We start from the raw sequence: 15936 nt of genomic DNA, 5'->3' as shown, positions 1-15936 counted from the left end.
AAAGGAAAGGGGGAAAGGAAAGGGGGAAAGGAAAGGGGGAAAGGAAAGGGGGAAAGGAAAGGGGGAAAGGAAAGGGGGAAAGGAAAGGGGGAAAGGAGGAGAAAAGGGGGGAAAGGATGGGGAAAGGGAGAGAAAAGATGATGGGGAAAAAGACGGGGGAAAAGACGGGGAAGGGCTCACCCAGGCGAAGGCGACGCAGGTGGGGTAGGTGGGGGCGGCGGGGGGCACGGCCGCCCGGTAGCGCAGCAGCATGACCAGGCTGGCCAGGCCGTTGAGGAAGGAGGCGAAGGCGGAGGCCGGCTCCTGGAAAAACAGGAACCGGGAGAAGGGCCACTGGGAGGGGACGGGGGCGTCAGCGGGCACGGGGGGACCCCGACTTCCCCCGCTTCCCCCCCCAGGACCACCGCTCACCTTTCCATGGAACTGGGGCACGCGGTGGCCGCCCTGCTGGTACAGCCGCACCGTCAGCCACATGCACTCGTACTTGCACTCATCCCAGCACGTCCAGCCTGCGGGACACACCAGTGCCTCCCAGTATGCACCAGTGGGCGATGGGAGCGCCAGGGCCTGGCTCGGGGCAGGGGGAGCGGGTGGGGTTCACCCCGTGGCACCAGAGACACCCCCCGACACCTCACTGGGCACCACGGAACGATCTGGGAGGACACCCAGCTGTCCCCATGGTGACCAGTAGCACGGTCCAGTTGCTCCCAGTATGGCCCAGTGTCCTCACAGAGAGTTCAGTGATGTCCAAACTGGCCCAGCACCTCCCACAGCGAAGTCCAGCGTTCCCGCAGTATGGCTCCATGACCCGCCCCCAGTATGGCCCAATATCCCCACTACACCGCCCAGCATGGACCAGGAAGAGCCCAGTAGCCACCAGCATAACCCAGTGTATAGCCAAGTGACCCTTAACACAACCCCAGCACGGCCCAGTAGCCGCCAGTATAGAAGCGGCATGGTCCAGTGACCCCACAGCGTGACCCAGGGCTTCCCAGTCCAGCCGCAGTATGGCCCAAGAGCCTCGGGCCAGCCCAGGGCCGCCCAGCACCTCCCAGTCCGGCCCCAGTTCGCTCCCAGCGCCCCCGCCCGGAGGGGGCGTGGCTTAAAGGGGCGGGGCCTCTCCGGAGGGGGCGTGGTCTCTGTGCCCGCCAGCCAATGGGCGCGCGGGGGCGGTACCTGTCAGGCCCATGTAGAGCGGCTGCCGGGCGCGGAAGTTCCGCAGCGCCGCCCCCGAGCAGTTCTGCCGCTCGCAGCGGCTCAGGCACTCCCGGTACAGCGGTTCCCGGTCCCCCTGCGAGCCCCGGGCCGGGCCCGGCGCCGCCGCCGCCATGAGAAGCAGCAGCAGCGCGGCCCGCGCCGCCATCGCCGCCCGGCCCGGCCGCTTCCGGCCCGCCCCGGAGATGGGGCTGGCGCGGGGCACTATGGGATATACCGCCCCCGCCGGCCGCGGAAGGTGATGGGATACAGGCCCCCGAGCGGGAGAATCATGGGATATATCCCCCCTGTGCACGCTCTGCAGAGGCTCATGGGATATATCCCCCCGTGTACGCTCTGCAGAGGCTCATGGGATATATCCCCCCGTGTACGCCCTGCAGAGGCTCATGGGATATATCCCCCCTGTGCACGCTCTGCAGAGGCTCATGGGATATATCCCCCCGTGTACGCCCTGCAGAGGCTCATGGGATATATCCCCCCGTGCACGCCCTGCAGAGGCTCATGGGATATATCCCCCTGTGCACGCCCTGCAGAGGCTCATGGGATATATCCCCCATGGGGGCTGGGGATTCCGAGGCCTGCAGGGACCCCCCGGTTTCATGCGTGGCTCGGGGTCAGTTCAGGGCCTGGGGGCAGCGCGGCCTGAGGAACTGAGTGGTCCCGGCCATGCGGGACCCCCGGCAGCGGCCGTGGGATGAGGTGCCCATGGCGGCCTGGCCTGAGGTGACAGTGATGTGCTGGATCGCCATTCCTCCCCCCGTGGCAGGCGGGACCCCAACACCGAGAGTCCCCCTCTCTGGGGGCTCCTCCCTCGTGGCAGCCTCGGTGGCACACGTGGGAGCACGGGCTGGGGTGACCCGAGGGGACATGGGGGGCAGAGCCTGCCCTGTGCAGGGTTCACGTCCCGGCACCCCATCTCGCTGCTCCTGGTGCGATGCCTCGCTCTGCCCGGCCGAGGGGTTGGGATGAGGTTCCCCCCCTGTGGAGGACCCCACGTCCCAATTCCCTCTGTGTGCCCAGGGCAGCAGGTGAAGGTGGAACAGGTCGGGGACAGGTGCCAGCTCTGGGTCACCTCATCGGGGACCCATTAGATGCTGCTGGCCTGTCCCCATCACCCAGGACTGTCCCCAACCCCCAGGACTGTCCCCAACCCCCTGCACCATCCCTGGATGCCAGGTCTGTCCCCTCACCCCGGGACTGTTCCCCCCAGACCCACGAATGGCATTACTGTCCCCTCACCCTCACACGGGTGACAGTCACAGCCCCAGCTGGGCAGGTGAGGGGACAGGGATGGAGGGCGTGACCTCCCCCTCCCCCCCATTCAGGCGACCCCCGCCCCCCAGGATCGCAGCAGGACCCCGGGACAGGAGAGCTCTTGGGGCTGGGAAGTCCCAGGTGCTCCCCAGGGAATGGCAACGGGGACTCCGGGATGGGAGGTCCCCAGTCCGCGGTGCTGTGGGGGGATGGATTGGAGCGGGGGTCCGGGGTGGGGGGTCCCCGGTGCTCCGAGGGGACGGAAAGTGGGATCGGAGCCAGGGGGTCCCCAGTGCTCCCGGGGAGTGGGCGGGGGGCACCCGCTGGTCCGGGGGATCGTGGGGTTCCCGGTGCTCCCGGGGGATGGACGGTGCTGATCCCGGTGCTACGGAGGACGCGAAGAGGGAAGGGGAGTCCGGGGCGGGAGGTGCCGGTGCTCTTGCGGGGGGATGGACACGGGGGCATCCGGAGCGGAGAGTCCCCGGTGCTCCGGGAGGATGGACGGGGGGGTGGGGTGGAGGGGGTCTGTCCTGGTCCGGGCCGGCGGGAGCGCGCGGGGGCGGCGGGAGCGCGCGGCGCGCCCTCGCCCGGGGCCGGGACCGGGATCGGGATCGCGAGGCGGAGCCCGGGAGCGGCGGGAGGCGGCGGCTCCGGCTCCGCAAACTTTCCCGGAGCGGCGGCGGGGCCATGGGCCGCGGCCCGCGCTGAGCACCATGATCGCGGCCGGGGGCTGCCTCGGCGCCGGGCTGCTGCTGCTCGCCGCCCTCTGCCCCCCCGCCGCCGCTGAAGGTGGGTCCCACCGGGGAGCTCCGGGGGGCACCGGGGACACCGGGAATCGGGGGGACGCCGGGCTGCGGGAGCGTCCCCCGCGCCGCGACTTCGTGCAAAGTTTTGCACGGGACCGACCGGGACCAGGGGGGGCACCGAGAGGGGGAACCGGGAAAGGGAGGGGGGGACACGGGGGGCGTGACCGAGAGGGCACCGGGGGGGGGACATCGGGGGGGGGACCGAGTGGAGAACCGGGAGGGGACCGAGGGGGTACCGTGGGGGGGACCGAGGGGGCAGCGGGAGGGGACCGAGGGGGCCCCAAGCTGGGAACGAGTGGGGCACCGGGGGTGGGACCGGGCAGCTCTGGGAGTGGGTCGGGAGCCACCGGGCCGCGGGGTCCGGTGTGCCTGGGGCTGCTCAGTTGGAAGCGACGGGACCGCCTCCCCCGGTCCTTCCCCAGTCCCCCCGCTGCCCCCTCGGTGCCCCCGGTTCTCCCCGCCGCGGGCAGCGCGACCCCGCTGTCCCCGCGCCGCGACTGCCCGCCAGGACTGCGGGCCGAACTGGTCTGTACTGGGAGGCGCTGGGGCCGAGGAGGAGGCCCTGCTCGCTGCGCCCTGGCCCCCCCGAGCGGGACGACCCCGCTGCCGTTGTCCCGGGAGGAATTTAGGGGCTCCAGTGCAGCCCGGAGCGGGGACCCCCCCTCTGCAGCCGGTCCCGGGGCTCCGGTACCGCCGGGAGAAGCGCAGACGGGGGGACCCCAGCCTGTGGGGGTTCCCTCCCCGGGGGCACCGGGAGGCTTCGGGGCGCGGGGCAGGCGCGGTGCCCCACGGAGCGGCTGGGTGGGTGGGTGGGTGCGTCCCCGTCGCTCCCATCCACATTCTCGACGTGCCGCACCCAGCCCAGCCCCGGGGGGAGCGGGGAGCCCGGCCCGACAGCCCCCGGGCCTCGGCCAGGCACCGCGGCGGGGATGGCAGGAACGGGGCCAGCAGGGGACGGCGCTGGTGGCTCCAAAGTGGGCACCAGCAGCCCCAAAAGTTGGACCTCGCTGCCTCCCTGTCTGGGGGCAGCTCCAGCACCGGGGCTTTGGAAGGTGAAAGCCCGGTGGGACTGAGCCGGTGTGGGGTGGTGGGACGGGGACGTGGGGATACACCAGGTGGCCTCCACTCCTGGCACCCCGCAGCTCGCTCTGCTTGGAGGGTCTGTGTGGGGCGAGCTCCTGGTTAGGGACACCCCGGTGTCCCCCCATCCCTGGGGCCGGATTCGTGTCCAGCAGCCCCGGCTCAGGGCAGCCCTGTGGGCACGTGGCCGATGGGCTTTGCTGGACACCCGTGGGCAGCCGAGGTGCCCCATGGTGGCACTGCCTGCCGGAGTGAGCCAGGCAGGATGGATCACTCGCTGCCCTTGCCGGTGCCCAGCTATGGACCTGGGGGAGCAGGCAGGGCCAAATCCCAGGGCACGGAGCCGGGATCCCACCAGGATCTGGTGCTGCTGCTCGCTTGTCCCACCTGCCCTTTGCCCTGGGGAAGCCGCAGCACCCCGTGCCTGTGCCACAGCAGGTGTGGGCACAGACCTTGAGCTTTGGCCGCCCAACAGCACGTTCGCTCCTGGGGTCCCCTCTGTCACACAGCCGGTGGGCTGGGAGAGAGCTGCACCCCAAATTCGAGGGGCTTCCTCCTTCCTGGCCATATTTTCCCCGGCTCAGAGGCCTCGGAGCAGGTGGGGGAGGCGGGTGCCAGCCGGGTCCCCTGGACACGGGGCCGCGCCAGCAGCTGCCCAGCACCGGCGGCTGTCACTCAGCCGCAGAGCAGCCGGGGACCGGCACACCGAACCCTGCCTGACCCCCGTGTGCCCCCCTGCCCCGTGCTGGCATGGCAGTGGCCCAGGGCTGGTGGCTCTGGGAACGACGCTGCGGTGGCGGCAGGGTCAGCGCCGGGGCCGGTGTCGGAGCGGGGCTGGGGTCTGGCGTGGGGGCTCTCCCCGGCGAGCTGTTGGGGCGCCGGGGGCCGCGGGCGCGCCGGGGCTGGGCCGTGCCCGCCAGCCCTGCGTCACCGCTGCTCCCCAAACACGCCCGACCTGAAAAGGCGGTTCCAGCCGGGAGCGGGCGGCCGGGGCCCTGTGCCACCCGCGCCCGTGACTCACCCGCCCGGGGCCTGGCACCCAGGGCGGGCTCCCGTGCCCCCCACCCCGCCTGGATGCCGCGGGGATACTCGCCCGGCCAGCAGCCCGCCACAATGGGGCCGGCCGGGCCCCGCAGCCGTCGCCGCTCAACAATCGGATCTTGTCTCGGCGCGGCCGCCCCGGCGGCGTGGGCAGCGCATTCCTGCCCGCGGCCCCCGTTCCGGCCCCGCGGCTCTGGGGGTCCCAACCCAGCCCCAGCAGTCCCCGACGCCCACCGCGGGCACGGGGCGACGCCGGTCCCCGCTGTCCCTCGAGCGGGGCCCGGTGCCAGAGCGGGAGCAGCTTTGCCGCGTGCCGGGGTGGGAGCCAGGGAAGCCACGATCCAGGAAACCCATCGGAAGCTGTCGGGAGCAGCCCCGGAGATAAACGGCGGCCGCCGGATCCGCGGCGTTTCCTGCGGGGGCCGGAGTTCGGTGTCCCGCGGGGGAGAGGAGGGGTCGTGGACCCGCTGAGCCCTCGCTGTCCCCGCAGTCTGCACCGGCACCGACATGAAGCTGCTGCGTCCCTCCAGCCCCGAGAGCCACTACGAGACCCTGCGGCACCTCTACCAGGGCTGCCAGGTGGTCCAGGGCAACCTGGAGCTCACCTACCTGCCCGCCGACGCCGACACCGCCTTCCTCAAGGTGCGCAGAGGGAAAACACGCGGAAGGGGGGGAAGGACGGGGGTCGGCCGGCTCCTCACCCTTGTTCCCCCATCCCAGGACATCAAGGAGGTGCAGGGGTACGTGCTGATCGCGGAGAACAGCGTGAGCGGGCTGGAGCTGCAGAGCCTGCGCATCATCCGCGGCACGCAGCTCTTCCAGGACCGCTACGCCCTGGCCGTGATGGGCAACGCCGGCTCCGCCGGGGCGCCGGGGCTGCGCCAGCTCGGCATGAGGCACCTCACAGGTGGGGAAGCCCCGACCTGGGGCCAGCACGGGTGATCGGGGGTGTGGGTCGCTGCTGCTGCAGTTGGGAGCTGCTCGGTGGTCCCACAGGATGGCAGGTCCCTGTCCAGGTCTGGGTGTCCCCATGGCAGGTCCACACCCAGGACTGGGTGCTCCCATGGAGTGGCAGGTCCCTACCAAGGACTGGGAGTCCCCACGGGGCTGCAGGATCCCCTGTCCTCATGCTGACCCCCCTACCTCTTCCCCCCACAGAGATCCTGAAGGGAGGGGTGCGCATCGAGAGGAACCCCGAGCTCTGCTTCCAGGAGACCATCCTCTGGATCGACATCCTCCACCGGCACAACGAGTTCCGTGGCGAGATCCACGTGGACACCACCCGCAACCGCAGCTGTGAGCGCCCCGGGGGGTTGTGGTGGTACCAGGGAGGGGTCTGGGGGTTTCCAGCCCCTCTGGCACCCCCTGTTCACATTTTCCCCCACGCAGGTCCCGACTGCCGGGCGCTCTGTGCTGAGGGGCGCTGCTGGGGCGAGGGGAAACAGGACTGCCAGACGTGTGAGTGTGGGGCCCACACAGGCTCTGACCCCCCCAGGGACCCCCAAAGCCCCTGGGATCCCCTTTCCTTCCCTCTGTATGCCCCTGCTCTGCTGATCCCCTCTTGACACCCAAATCTCTGTCCCAGACGCTCCCTGGACTTTCCATTTGCCCCCCCAAATCCCCGCCCCACTGACCCCTATTTGCCACCTAAATCTTGCCCCCAGAAGCACCCTGACCTTCTGTTTAGTCCCCAAATCCCTGTTCCACTGAGCCCTACATGGCACCCAAATCCTGGCCCCAAAGATCCCCTAAAATCCCTGCTCTGGGAGCCTCCCCTTACACCCCAAATCCCTGCCCTGGAAGCCCCCACTTGCCCCCCCAGATTCCTGTCCCACTGCCCCCACTTGGCACCTGAATCCCCACCACACAGATTTTTGCCCTCGGAACCCACCTACCCTCCAGCCCCTCAGCCTGGGGACCCCCCCATTGCCTGGAGGAGGGGGATCCATGGGGGTCCCTGTCCCCAGACTGTCCCTTTGTGCCCCTGCAGTGACCAACAGCATCTGCCACGGCTGCCCACGCTGCAAGGGCACGAAGCCCACGGACTGCTGCCACGAGCAATGCGCCGCTGGCTGCACCGGCCCCAAGCACTCCGACTGCCTGGTGCGCACGGGAGGGGGGCCCTGGGGGTCCTGGGGGGGGGCAGGGGTCTCACAGCATCCGTGTGTCCCCCCCAGGCGTGCCTGAACTTCAACCGGAGCGGGATCTGCGAGCTGCACTGCCCCCCGCTCGTCGTCTACAACTCGGACACCTTCGAGTCGATGCCCAACCCCGACGGGCGCTACACCTTCGGTGCCAGCTGTGTCAGCCAGTGTCCCTGTGAGTGACACCCCTGGGGGGGCCAGGGGCAGCCAGCGTGGCCCTGACCCCCCCTCCTGCCCCCTCCAGACAACTACCTCGCCACGGAGGTGGGGTCCTGCACTCTCGTGTGCCCCCAGAACAGCCAGGAGGTCACGGTCAACAACGTCCAGAAGTGTGAGAAGTGCAGCAAACCTTGCCCAGAGGGTGAGCAACACCCCACCAGGGCCTGGGGGGGCTCTGGGGGCCCTGGGGATGGGGGTGAGCAGCCCCCAGGGGCTGAGGGGGTGACTCTGGAGAGGGCAGGATTGTGGGTGAGGAGCCCCTCAATGTCCTGGTGGGCTCATGGGGTTCCCAAGGTTGTGGGTGAGCAGCCCCCCAGTATCTGGACAGGTCTGGGGAGCTCAGGGGTGCAGGTGAGCAGCCCTCCAGAGTGGCTCTGGGTACCCCAAGGATGTGGGTGAGCAGTCCCCTGGGGACTGAGGGGACTCTGGGAACCCCAAGGGTGTGGGTAAGCAGCCTCCCGAAGTCTTGGGGTGCCCTGGGGATCTCAGGGGTGCAGGTGAGCAGTCCCCAGTGCAGATCTGGGGACCCCAAGGCTGTGTGGGGGTGCTGCTATGCTCTGTGAGGGTTCCTCCGTGGCTGGAGGGGCAGTGTTCTGGGGGGCTCGGGGGTCCTGGTGGAGCACCCCAGCCCTGCCGTGTCCCCGCAGTGTGCTACGGGCTGGGAGTGGATTTCCTGAAGGGTGTCCGCGCCGTGAACGCCTCCAACATCCAGCACTTCTCTGGCTGCACCAAGATTTTTGGGAGCCTGGCCTTCCTGCCTGAGACCTTTGCTGGGTGAGCACCTGATTCCCCTCCCTGAAGCCCACCAGGACCCCCAGTGGGACCCTCCTAACCTCCCTCCCACCCCTGGCAGGGACCCCAGCACCAACACCCCACCCCTGGACCCCAAACTGCTGCAGATCTTCGAGAGCCTGGAGGAGCTGACGGGTGAGAGCCGGGGGTGCTGAGGGGGATCGGGGGCTCCGGGTTTGGGGGGGACATGGGGTGGTGACACTCAGCTCCCCCCAGGCTTCCTCTACATTGCAGCCTGGCCACCCGACATGAAGGACCTGGGAGTCTTCCAAAACCTGCGGGTGATCCGGGGCCGGGTGCTGCACAAGTGAGCAGGGCTGGGAATGTGGGGGGGCACAGGGGGACATGGGGGGACATGGAGGGATGCAGGGTGGACACGGGGGACATGTGGAGGGACACTGGGAGTCACAGAAGGAACACAGGGACATGGGGTGACATGAGGACACGGGGATGCAGAGGGAGCATGGGGGGATGTGGGGGCACAGGGGGACATGGCGGGGGCATGGGGGGGTGCAGCGGGGTTTGGGAACACACAGAGAGACCGGGGGGACATGGGGGGACACTGCAGGATGTGGGCAGACGGGGGGTGACGTGGGGGACAACAGGACACGAGGGGATACAGGTGGGATGCAGGGGTTGCAGGGGGGACGTGGGTGGGACACAGGGACATGAGGGGGCACACACAGGGATACAGGAGGACACGGGGAGGACACGGAGGATGTGGGGGACACAGGGACTCACCCGTGGGCGTCTCGGCAGCGGCGCCTACTCGCTGACGCTGCAGGACCTGGCGGTGCAGGCGCTGGGGCTCCGGGCCCTGCGGGAGATCAGCAGTGGGATGGTGCTCGTCCACCACAACCCCCAGCTCTGCTTCCTCCAGAAGGTGCCCTGGCACAGCATCTTCCGCAACCCCCGCCAGCGCCTCTTCCAGACCCACAACAAGCCCCCCGAGCAGTGCGGTGAGCGGGACCCGTGGGGGTGGGGGGAGCTGATGGACTCTTCCTATTGCTGAGAAACCCCCTGGTGCTGATGGACCCCCTGGTGCTCCCTGCAGAGAGCGAGGGACTGGTTTGCTTCCACCTCTGCGCCCAGGGGCACTGCTGGGGCCCTGGCCCGACCCAGTGCATGGCCTGTGAGCGGTTCCTGCGTGGCCAGGAGTGTGTGGCCTCCTGCAACCTCCTGGATGGGTGAGTGGAGACCCCCGGGAATGGCAAACAGAGCCCCCCACACACACTGCAGGGAGGGGCTGGGACCCCATCCCTGCCCCCTTCGCCCTGCAGAGCTGTCCGGGAACACGCCAACGGGACGCGGTGCCTGCCGTGCCACCCCGAGTGCCAGCCCCAGAACGGCACCGAGACCTGCTTCGGATCGGTGAGGAAGGGGACACACACTGGGTGGGCTGGGGGGTGCCCCCAGACATCTGGGTCCCTCAACCCTCCCCGATTCCTGCAGGATGCGGACCAGTGCGTGGCCTGTGCCCACTACAAGGACGCCCAGCAGTGCGTGCGGCGCTGCCCCAGCGGCGTCAAGGCCGACGCCTCCTTCGTGCCCGTCTGGAAATACCCAGACGAATTCGGCGTGTGCCAGCTCTGCCCCACCAACTGCACCCACTCGTGAGTCAGGGGTCCCTGGCTGAGAAGGGGGTGGCCAGGGGGTGCTGGCAGCTGCAGGGGGCTGCTGACAGCGAGGGGCCACACCCTGTGTCCCCAGGTGCACGATCCGGGATGAGGACGGATGTCCCGTGGACCAGAAGCCAAGGTAGGAGCGTGGCTGTGTTGTGCCACCCCCACGCTGGGTGCTGGGGGTCCCCCCGCCAATGGCCTCCTGCCCCTCAGCCAGGTGACGTCCATCATCGCCGGCGTGGTGGGGGCCCTGCTGGTCATCGTCCTGCTCCTCATCACCGTCATCTGCGTCAAGCGCCGGCGGCAGCAGGAGCGCAAGCACACGATGCGGCGGCTGCTGCAGGAGACCGAGGTGGGGATCTCCCGGGGGGCAGGGATGGACCCTCAGCGGCTGGGAGGGGTCAGGAACCCGGCCCCCCTCACCCCTCCATGCCCCGCAGCTGGTGGAGCCACTGACGCCCAGCGGGGCCCTCCCCAACCAAGCCCAGATGAGGATCCTCAAGGAGACGGAGCTCAAGAAAGTGAAAGTTCTGGGTTCTGGTGCTTTTGGCACCGTCTACAAGGTGAGGGGTGGGGTCAGCGCAGCGGGACGTGACCCTCCCTGCTCTGCACCCCCTTAACTGCGTGTCCCCACCTCAGGGCATCTGGATCCCTGATGGGGAGAGCGTGAAGATCCCGGTGGCCATCAAGGTCTTGCGGGAGAACACGTCGCCCAAAGCCAACAAGGAGATCCTGGATGTGAGTGTGGCCATGGCACTGGGGGGAACGGGACCGGCAGCGGTCCCGGCGCACCCTGACCCCCACCCTGACCCCCCTCCTGCCCACAGGAGGCCTATGTGATGGCAGGGGTGGGCAGCCCCTACGTGTCCCGGCTGCTGGGCATCTGCCTGACCTCCACGGTGCAGCTGGTGACGCAGCTGATGCCCTATGGCTGCCTGCTGGACTACGTGCGGGAGAACAAGGACCACATCGGCTCCCAGGACCTGCTCAACTGGTGTGTGCAGATTGCCAAGGTAGGACAGGGGACCTGGGGGGCTCTGGGGGTTCCTGGGGGAGGCCAGGGACAGCTGGACATGTGCCACCTCCAGGGGATGAGTTACCTGGAGGAGGTGAGGCTGGTGCACCGTGACTTGGCTGCTCGCAATGTCCTCGTCAAGAGCCCCAACCACGTCAAGATCACCGACTTTGGGCTGGCCCGGCTGCTCGACATCGATGAGACCGAGTACCACGCTGATGGTGGCAAGGTGGGGCTGGGGGACTTGGGGACAGTGGTCCTCACCTCGGTGACAGCCATCCCTGAGCCTGCTCACCTCTCCATCTGCCCTGTCCCAGGTCCCCATCAAGTGGATGGCGCTGGAGTCCATCCTCCGCCGGCGCTTCACGCACCAGAGCGACGTCTGGAGTTACGGTGCGTCACAGTGTCCCCACCCGGGGGGACATGTGGGGTCCTAGTGCACTGCTCACCCCCACGCCCACCCCTCCAGGTGTCACCGTGTGGGAGCTGATGACGTTTGGGGCAAAGCCGTACGATGGGATCCCTGCCCGGGAGATCCCGGATCTGCTGGAGAAGGGCGAGCGGCTGCCGCAGCCGCCCATCTGCACCATTGATGTCTACATGATCATGGTGAAATGTACGGGGAGGGGACGTGGGGACGGGGAGGGGACAGGGCGTGGTGTCACCCCGCTCCCGGCCCTGATGGCGCCCGGCTCTGCTCCAGGCTGGATGATCGACTCCGAGTGCCGGCCCAAGTTCCGGGAGCTGGTCACCGAGTTCTCCCGCATGGCCCGCGACCCCCAGCGCTTTGTGGTCATCCAGGTACGCAGATCCCCAGGGGTCCCGTCCCCTTTCCGGTGCCCTGGGGCTGGCACTGACCGGTGTTAACCCCCCCAGAATGACCTGGTGGGGCTGCCCGGCTCCATGGACAGCACCTTCTACCGGGCGCTGCTGGATGAGGAAGACATGGATGACCTCGTGGATGCTGAGGAGTACCTGGTGCCTCACCATGGCTTCTTCAGTGCCGACACCTCCACCACCTACCGCAGCCGCATCTCCTCCGTGCGGGTACGTGGGGAAGGCTGCGAGGGAGCCCCCAGTCCTGGCACAGGCATGGGGATGGCCCCGTGCCATGTCTGTGAGGGGCAAAGGGCCAGGACGCTCTTTGGGGCGGGCTCAAGTGCCTGACTCTGTGTCCTCTCCCACACCCAGAGCACGGCGGAGTCTCCAGCCAAGGTGGAGGAGGGCGAGGGCTTGGCCCCCTTCCCCTTCTCTGCACAGGGGCTGGCGGAGGGGCCGGAGGGACCTGTCCCAGAGGTGCCAGAGGGAGACAAGGTGGCCCTGCAGAGCCCCCCAGGGCGGGAGCCCGGGACCCTGCCCCGGTACAGCGAGGATCCCACCGGGCTGGTGGCCGAGGATGGAGAGGAGCCTGAGGGCTTCACTGTCCCGGCCCCCCACAGCACCATGCCAGGTAGGGAGGGTGCAGCCAGACCCTCGGGGAGGTGGTGGGTAGGGGGTGTCTGCCTGCCCCATGACCCCTGGGGGGTCCCTAACGTGTCACTCACCCCACAGAGTATGTGAACCAGGCCAGGGAGCATCCGCCCCATGCTCCCCCATCCCCGCCGGACAAGCCCAAGGGGCACCAGGGGAAGAACGGGCTCATCAAGGACCCCAAGAACTCCTTCCCAGGGCCCTTTGGCCACGCCGTGGAGAACCCCGAGTACCTGGCACCCCCTGGCCCCCCCGCCCCCGGACCCTTCAGCCAGGCCTTCGACAACCCCTACTACTGGAACCAGGACCCTGCCAAGGGTGGGGGCCCTGAGGGTGGCCCCGGCACGACGCCCACGGCTGAGAACCCCGAGTACCTCGGCCTGGCCGGCCCCGACGCCGCGGCCGTGTAGGAGAGACCCCCAAACTTCACCGAGGCAGCTCAGGGAGGGACGAGCCACGGCCACGGGGCTGGGGGTCTGTCCCCTCTGCCCGGGGGTGGCACCGGCCACGGAGGGCTGGGAGAGCCCAGGACGCTGTGGGACAGCGCGGCAGCAAAGAGTGGGGACAGAGGGGTCACCCTCGGTGGCACTGGCGGGGGTGGCCCACAAGCCGGGTGGTGCCCGGAGCAGCCCGGGGAGCTCGGACCCAGCACGGCCTAGAGAAGGACAGACCCTCGGCCACCCTCCCATTCCAGGGCTGTCCCAGTGCTTGGGACACATGGACTTGCACTGAGAGCAGCTGGACTGAGAGCAGTCCCGGCTGCTCTGGGATTCTTTGGAAGCACCGGGATGTATATTTGATAATTGTACACTGGTTGGTTTTTTCTACTCTCGTGGTCTGTTTGCTTCCTCCTTCTCTGTCGGATCCAGCTCTGTCTCCCAAGGACCAGCAAGTCATATCCCTTCCCTTTTCCCCCTTCACCTTCCCTTTTCCCCTTCTTTCTCCTTCCCCTACTCCTCCCTCTTTCCCCTTCCCATCCCCTCTGTCACACCCCCCACCACTTGCCTGAAGGATAAAATTCCTGATCCCAGGCAGGATCCAGGACCACGTCCCACCTCCCATTCCTGAGGGACACCAGAGGAGCCACATTCTCCATCCTTTATTCCACCTGGGCCGTTGGGTTTATACACAGTATAGAATAAATAGGGGGGGCCCCCGCCCCGAGGCCAAGGGCAGGGTCATTCCAGGCAGGAAGCAGGAGCCAGGAGCCTGGGAATGGTGAGGGGGGGACATGGACACACCTGTGGCCGTGGGGCCGGGCTGGGGTTTCCATGGCCGGCCCCTGCCCCGGATTAAACAGTGACAGAGGGACTTTAATCATTAACAAATCCCAGGAAAGTTTCAGCCAGCGGATTCCCCTTGGAATTAACCTGCTGGGAGCTGCTCCAACACCCAGCCTGGCTCCCCCAGATTCCCAGGGGTTGAGGGAGGGGAGAGGCCAGCACAGAGAAATGGGGGTGCCATGGAGACCCCCCTGTCTGGGGACCCCCTGTGCCCCCCAGGGAGGTGCAGCTGACGAGGGGGGAAGGCAAAGGCAGGAGGGAGACCCCCCCCAGGCCATGGCTACACCCCACAGCAGGTCAGACAGGGGACAGAACGACCCCCAGTGCCACAGCTCTGCCCTTCCCAGCACCATGATGGGGGTCCTGAACTCCCCCGGTGTCCCTGGTCCCCCCCCCGTGCCCCCCAGCTGTGCAGGGATTTAAGGAAGGCAGCGATGGCCAGCACGGGGGGTCCCCACTGTGCCCAGGGGGCTACAGGATGACGCAGGGGGGGCGGCTGTTGGTGATTTTCTCCAGGGGCTCCCCATTCCGGGCTCTGCGGATGGCCTCGATCAGCTGGGGAGACACGGCAGGGGAGGGGTCACAGGCAGGGCTTGGGAGCACCCGGACCCACGGAGGTCACAGCCACAAACCCCGGCCACGGCGAGGAACTGCCCCTCTCTCCCCTCTCACTACATCCCAGCAGGACCTGCAGCGGGTCCTGGCAGGGTGGCAGGATGGGAAACAGCTCCAGAGGGTGACAAAACAGGGACCCCGTGGGAAAACCCTGTCACAGGAGGGGCTCACTGCAAACCCAACACCTCCAGCACAGCCTGGCTGACCCCGGGACCCCCAGGGGGTACTCACGTCCTTCTCGTAGGGAAAGCCCCCGTTCTCCAGCTTGGAGAAGACGAGCTGCCCGTTGATCTCGATCTCGAAGGCACCTGAGGGCACACGCAAGGCCCAGCCCTGAGCTGTGTCCCCCCGCACCCCTGGTGACACCCCCAGCCTGTTCCCCCTGTGCCTGGACACACATGGCACCCCCAGGGGCTCCTGCAGACCCCCAGCTCTGCCCCCAAACGGACCCTGCTGAGGGGCAGCAACCAGGGCACGACCCCCCCTGGACTTCCTGCCAGGTTTAACCTGTCCCAGCCCCCTCCTCCCACAAACCCCCAGCACACGGCCTGGGGTGTCCCCCTCAACCCTGGAGCTGCTGTGGGGTCTCACCGGTGCCCCCCAGCCTGGACTCGATCTCGATGTCGGGGTACTCGTCCCGCACGGCGCTCGCCAGCTCCTGGTACGTGGCCTCAAAGCCGCAGGGCTCGCTGGGAAGGGGCGATCCGGCTGAGGGGGGGTCGAGGCACGGCGATCCCCCCCCCCAAACCCTCCCCGAACTAAGGAGCCCCCCTAGCCTGTACCCCCACAACAGCTCTGCTGCCTCCTGCACCCCCAATTCCCAACCCTCCACTCAGGAGCCCTCCCCAAACCCCCTGCACGCCCCTTCTCCCCCCAGCCCCCTCGTATCCCATAACCATGCGGCCCCTCATTACCTCCTCTGCCCCCCCACCCTACAGAGCCCCCGCAATTCCCCTATAGCCCCTCCCTCAGCCCAATTCCCCTATAACCCCCTCAGCGCCCCAACTCCCGCACTCCGCAGAGACCCTCAGCCTCCCTTAGAGCCCCTCCTCAGCCCCCCAACCCACCTATATCCTCCCCCCAGGCCTCTCCGGGGCTGGACCCCCCTTCTTAACTCATCCCAGTTCCCCCAGTTTCTGCTCCCGACGTCCCAGTATCGCTGCAGACCGCCCCCGCCTCGGGTCGCTCCCGCCCCCGAAGGCCCCGGGGTCCCCTCGGCGCCATCGGTTCATTCGACCCCGGGTCCCCCGCGGCCGCGGCGCTCACCAGTACTCCACCACGATGCGGACCCGCCGCTCGGCCCCACTCTCGGCCCCGTTCCCGTCCCCGTTCCCGTCCCCGGCCCCGCCGCTCATGGCCCCTACTCCCGCCGCGCGGCCG

General features: G+C 68.4%; 3 protein-coding genes across 6 annotated transcripts; 1 reads left to right on the top strand and 2 right to left on the bottom strand.

The window, feature by feature from the left end:
- Positions 1-96: 96 nt before the first annotated feature.
- Positions 97-1395, bottom strand: PGAP3 (post-GPI attachment to proteins phospholipase 3; the record flags this gene model as incomplete). The annotated part of the gene is made up of 3 exons (XM_042027973.1): positions 1177-1395; positions 412-509; positions 97-333 (listed from the first exon to the last, which is right to left on the bottom strand). Coding segments are annotated over exons 1-3 (522 nt in total), but the record flags the coding sequence as incomplete, so codon positions are not given.
- A 1708-nt stretch (positions 1396-3103) lies between these two features.
- ERBB2 (erb-b2 receptor tyrosine kinase 2) lies at positions 3104-13485 on the top strand. 3 transcript variants are annotated; one of them, XM_042027956.1, is made up of 27 exons: positions 3106-3258; positions 5887-6038; positions 6117-6303; positions 6555-6692; positions 6786-6854; positions 7387-7499; positions 7574-7715; positions 7785-7901; positions 8407-8533; positions 8613-8686; positions 8768-8858; positions 9311-9510; positions 9606-9738; positions 9832-9922; positions 10004-10164; positions 10262-10309; positions 10387-10525; positions 10614-10736; positions 10813-10911; positions 11001-11186; positions 11262-11417; positions 11506-11581; positions 11658-11804; positions 11892-11989; positions 12065-12235; positions 12380-12638; positions 12740-13485. In XM_042027956.1, exons 1-27 carry the CDS (start codon positions 3183-3185, stop codon positions 13066-13068), a joined length of 3702 nt encoding a protein of 1233 aa, XP_041883890.1. In that variant the 5' UTR covers positions 3106-3182; the 3' UTR covers positions 13069-13485. The 3 variants fall into 3 exon arrangements, with proteins under 3 accessions (XP_041883889.1, XP_041883888.1, XP_041883890.1); XM_042027955.1 differs by having other exon boundaries at positions 3104-3258; positions 9832-10164; XM_042027954.1 differs by having other exon boundaries at positions 3105-3258; positions 6555-6854.
- MIEN1 (migration and invasion enhancer 1) lies at positions 9406-15927 on the bottom strand. Of its 2 annotated transcripts, XR_006016040.1 has the most exons (5): positions 15823-15927; positions 15148-15245; positions 14788-14864; positions 14257-14496; positions 9406-9416 (listed from the first exon to the last, which is right to left on the bottom strand). XR_006016040.1 is itself a non-coding variant. In XM_042027972.1 (4 exons), the coding sequence occupies exons 1-4, from the start codon at positions 15909-15911 to the stop codon at positions 14413-14415; spliced, it is 348 nt and encodes a 115-aa protein (XP_041883906.1). In that variant the 5' UTR covers positions 15912-15927; the 3' UTR covers positions 13743-14412. The 2 variants fall into 2 exon arrangements, 1 of the variants encoding a protein (XP_041883906.1); XM_042027972.1 differs by lacking the exon at positions 9406-9416 and having other exon boundaries at positions 13743-14496.
- Between the last annotated feature and the right edge of the window lie 9 nt (positions 15928-15936).

The sequence above is a fragment of the Corvus kubaryi genome, unplaced genomic scaffold, assembly GCF_017639235.1.
Source record: "Corvus kubaryi isolate FWS band 111438036 unplaced genomic scaffold, C.kubaryi_AGA036_p1.0 37301, whole genome shotgun sequence".
In the NCBI taxonomy this organism is placed as follows: domain Eukaryota; kingdom Metazoa; phylum Chordata; class Aves; order Passeriformes; family Corvidae; genus Corvus; species Corvus kubaryi.
Note: the sequence above shows the minus strand (reverse complement) of the source record. Positions and strands in the feature narration are given on the sequence as shown.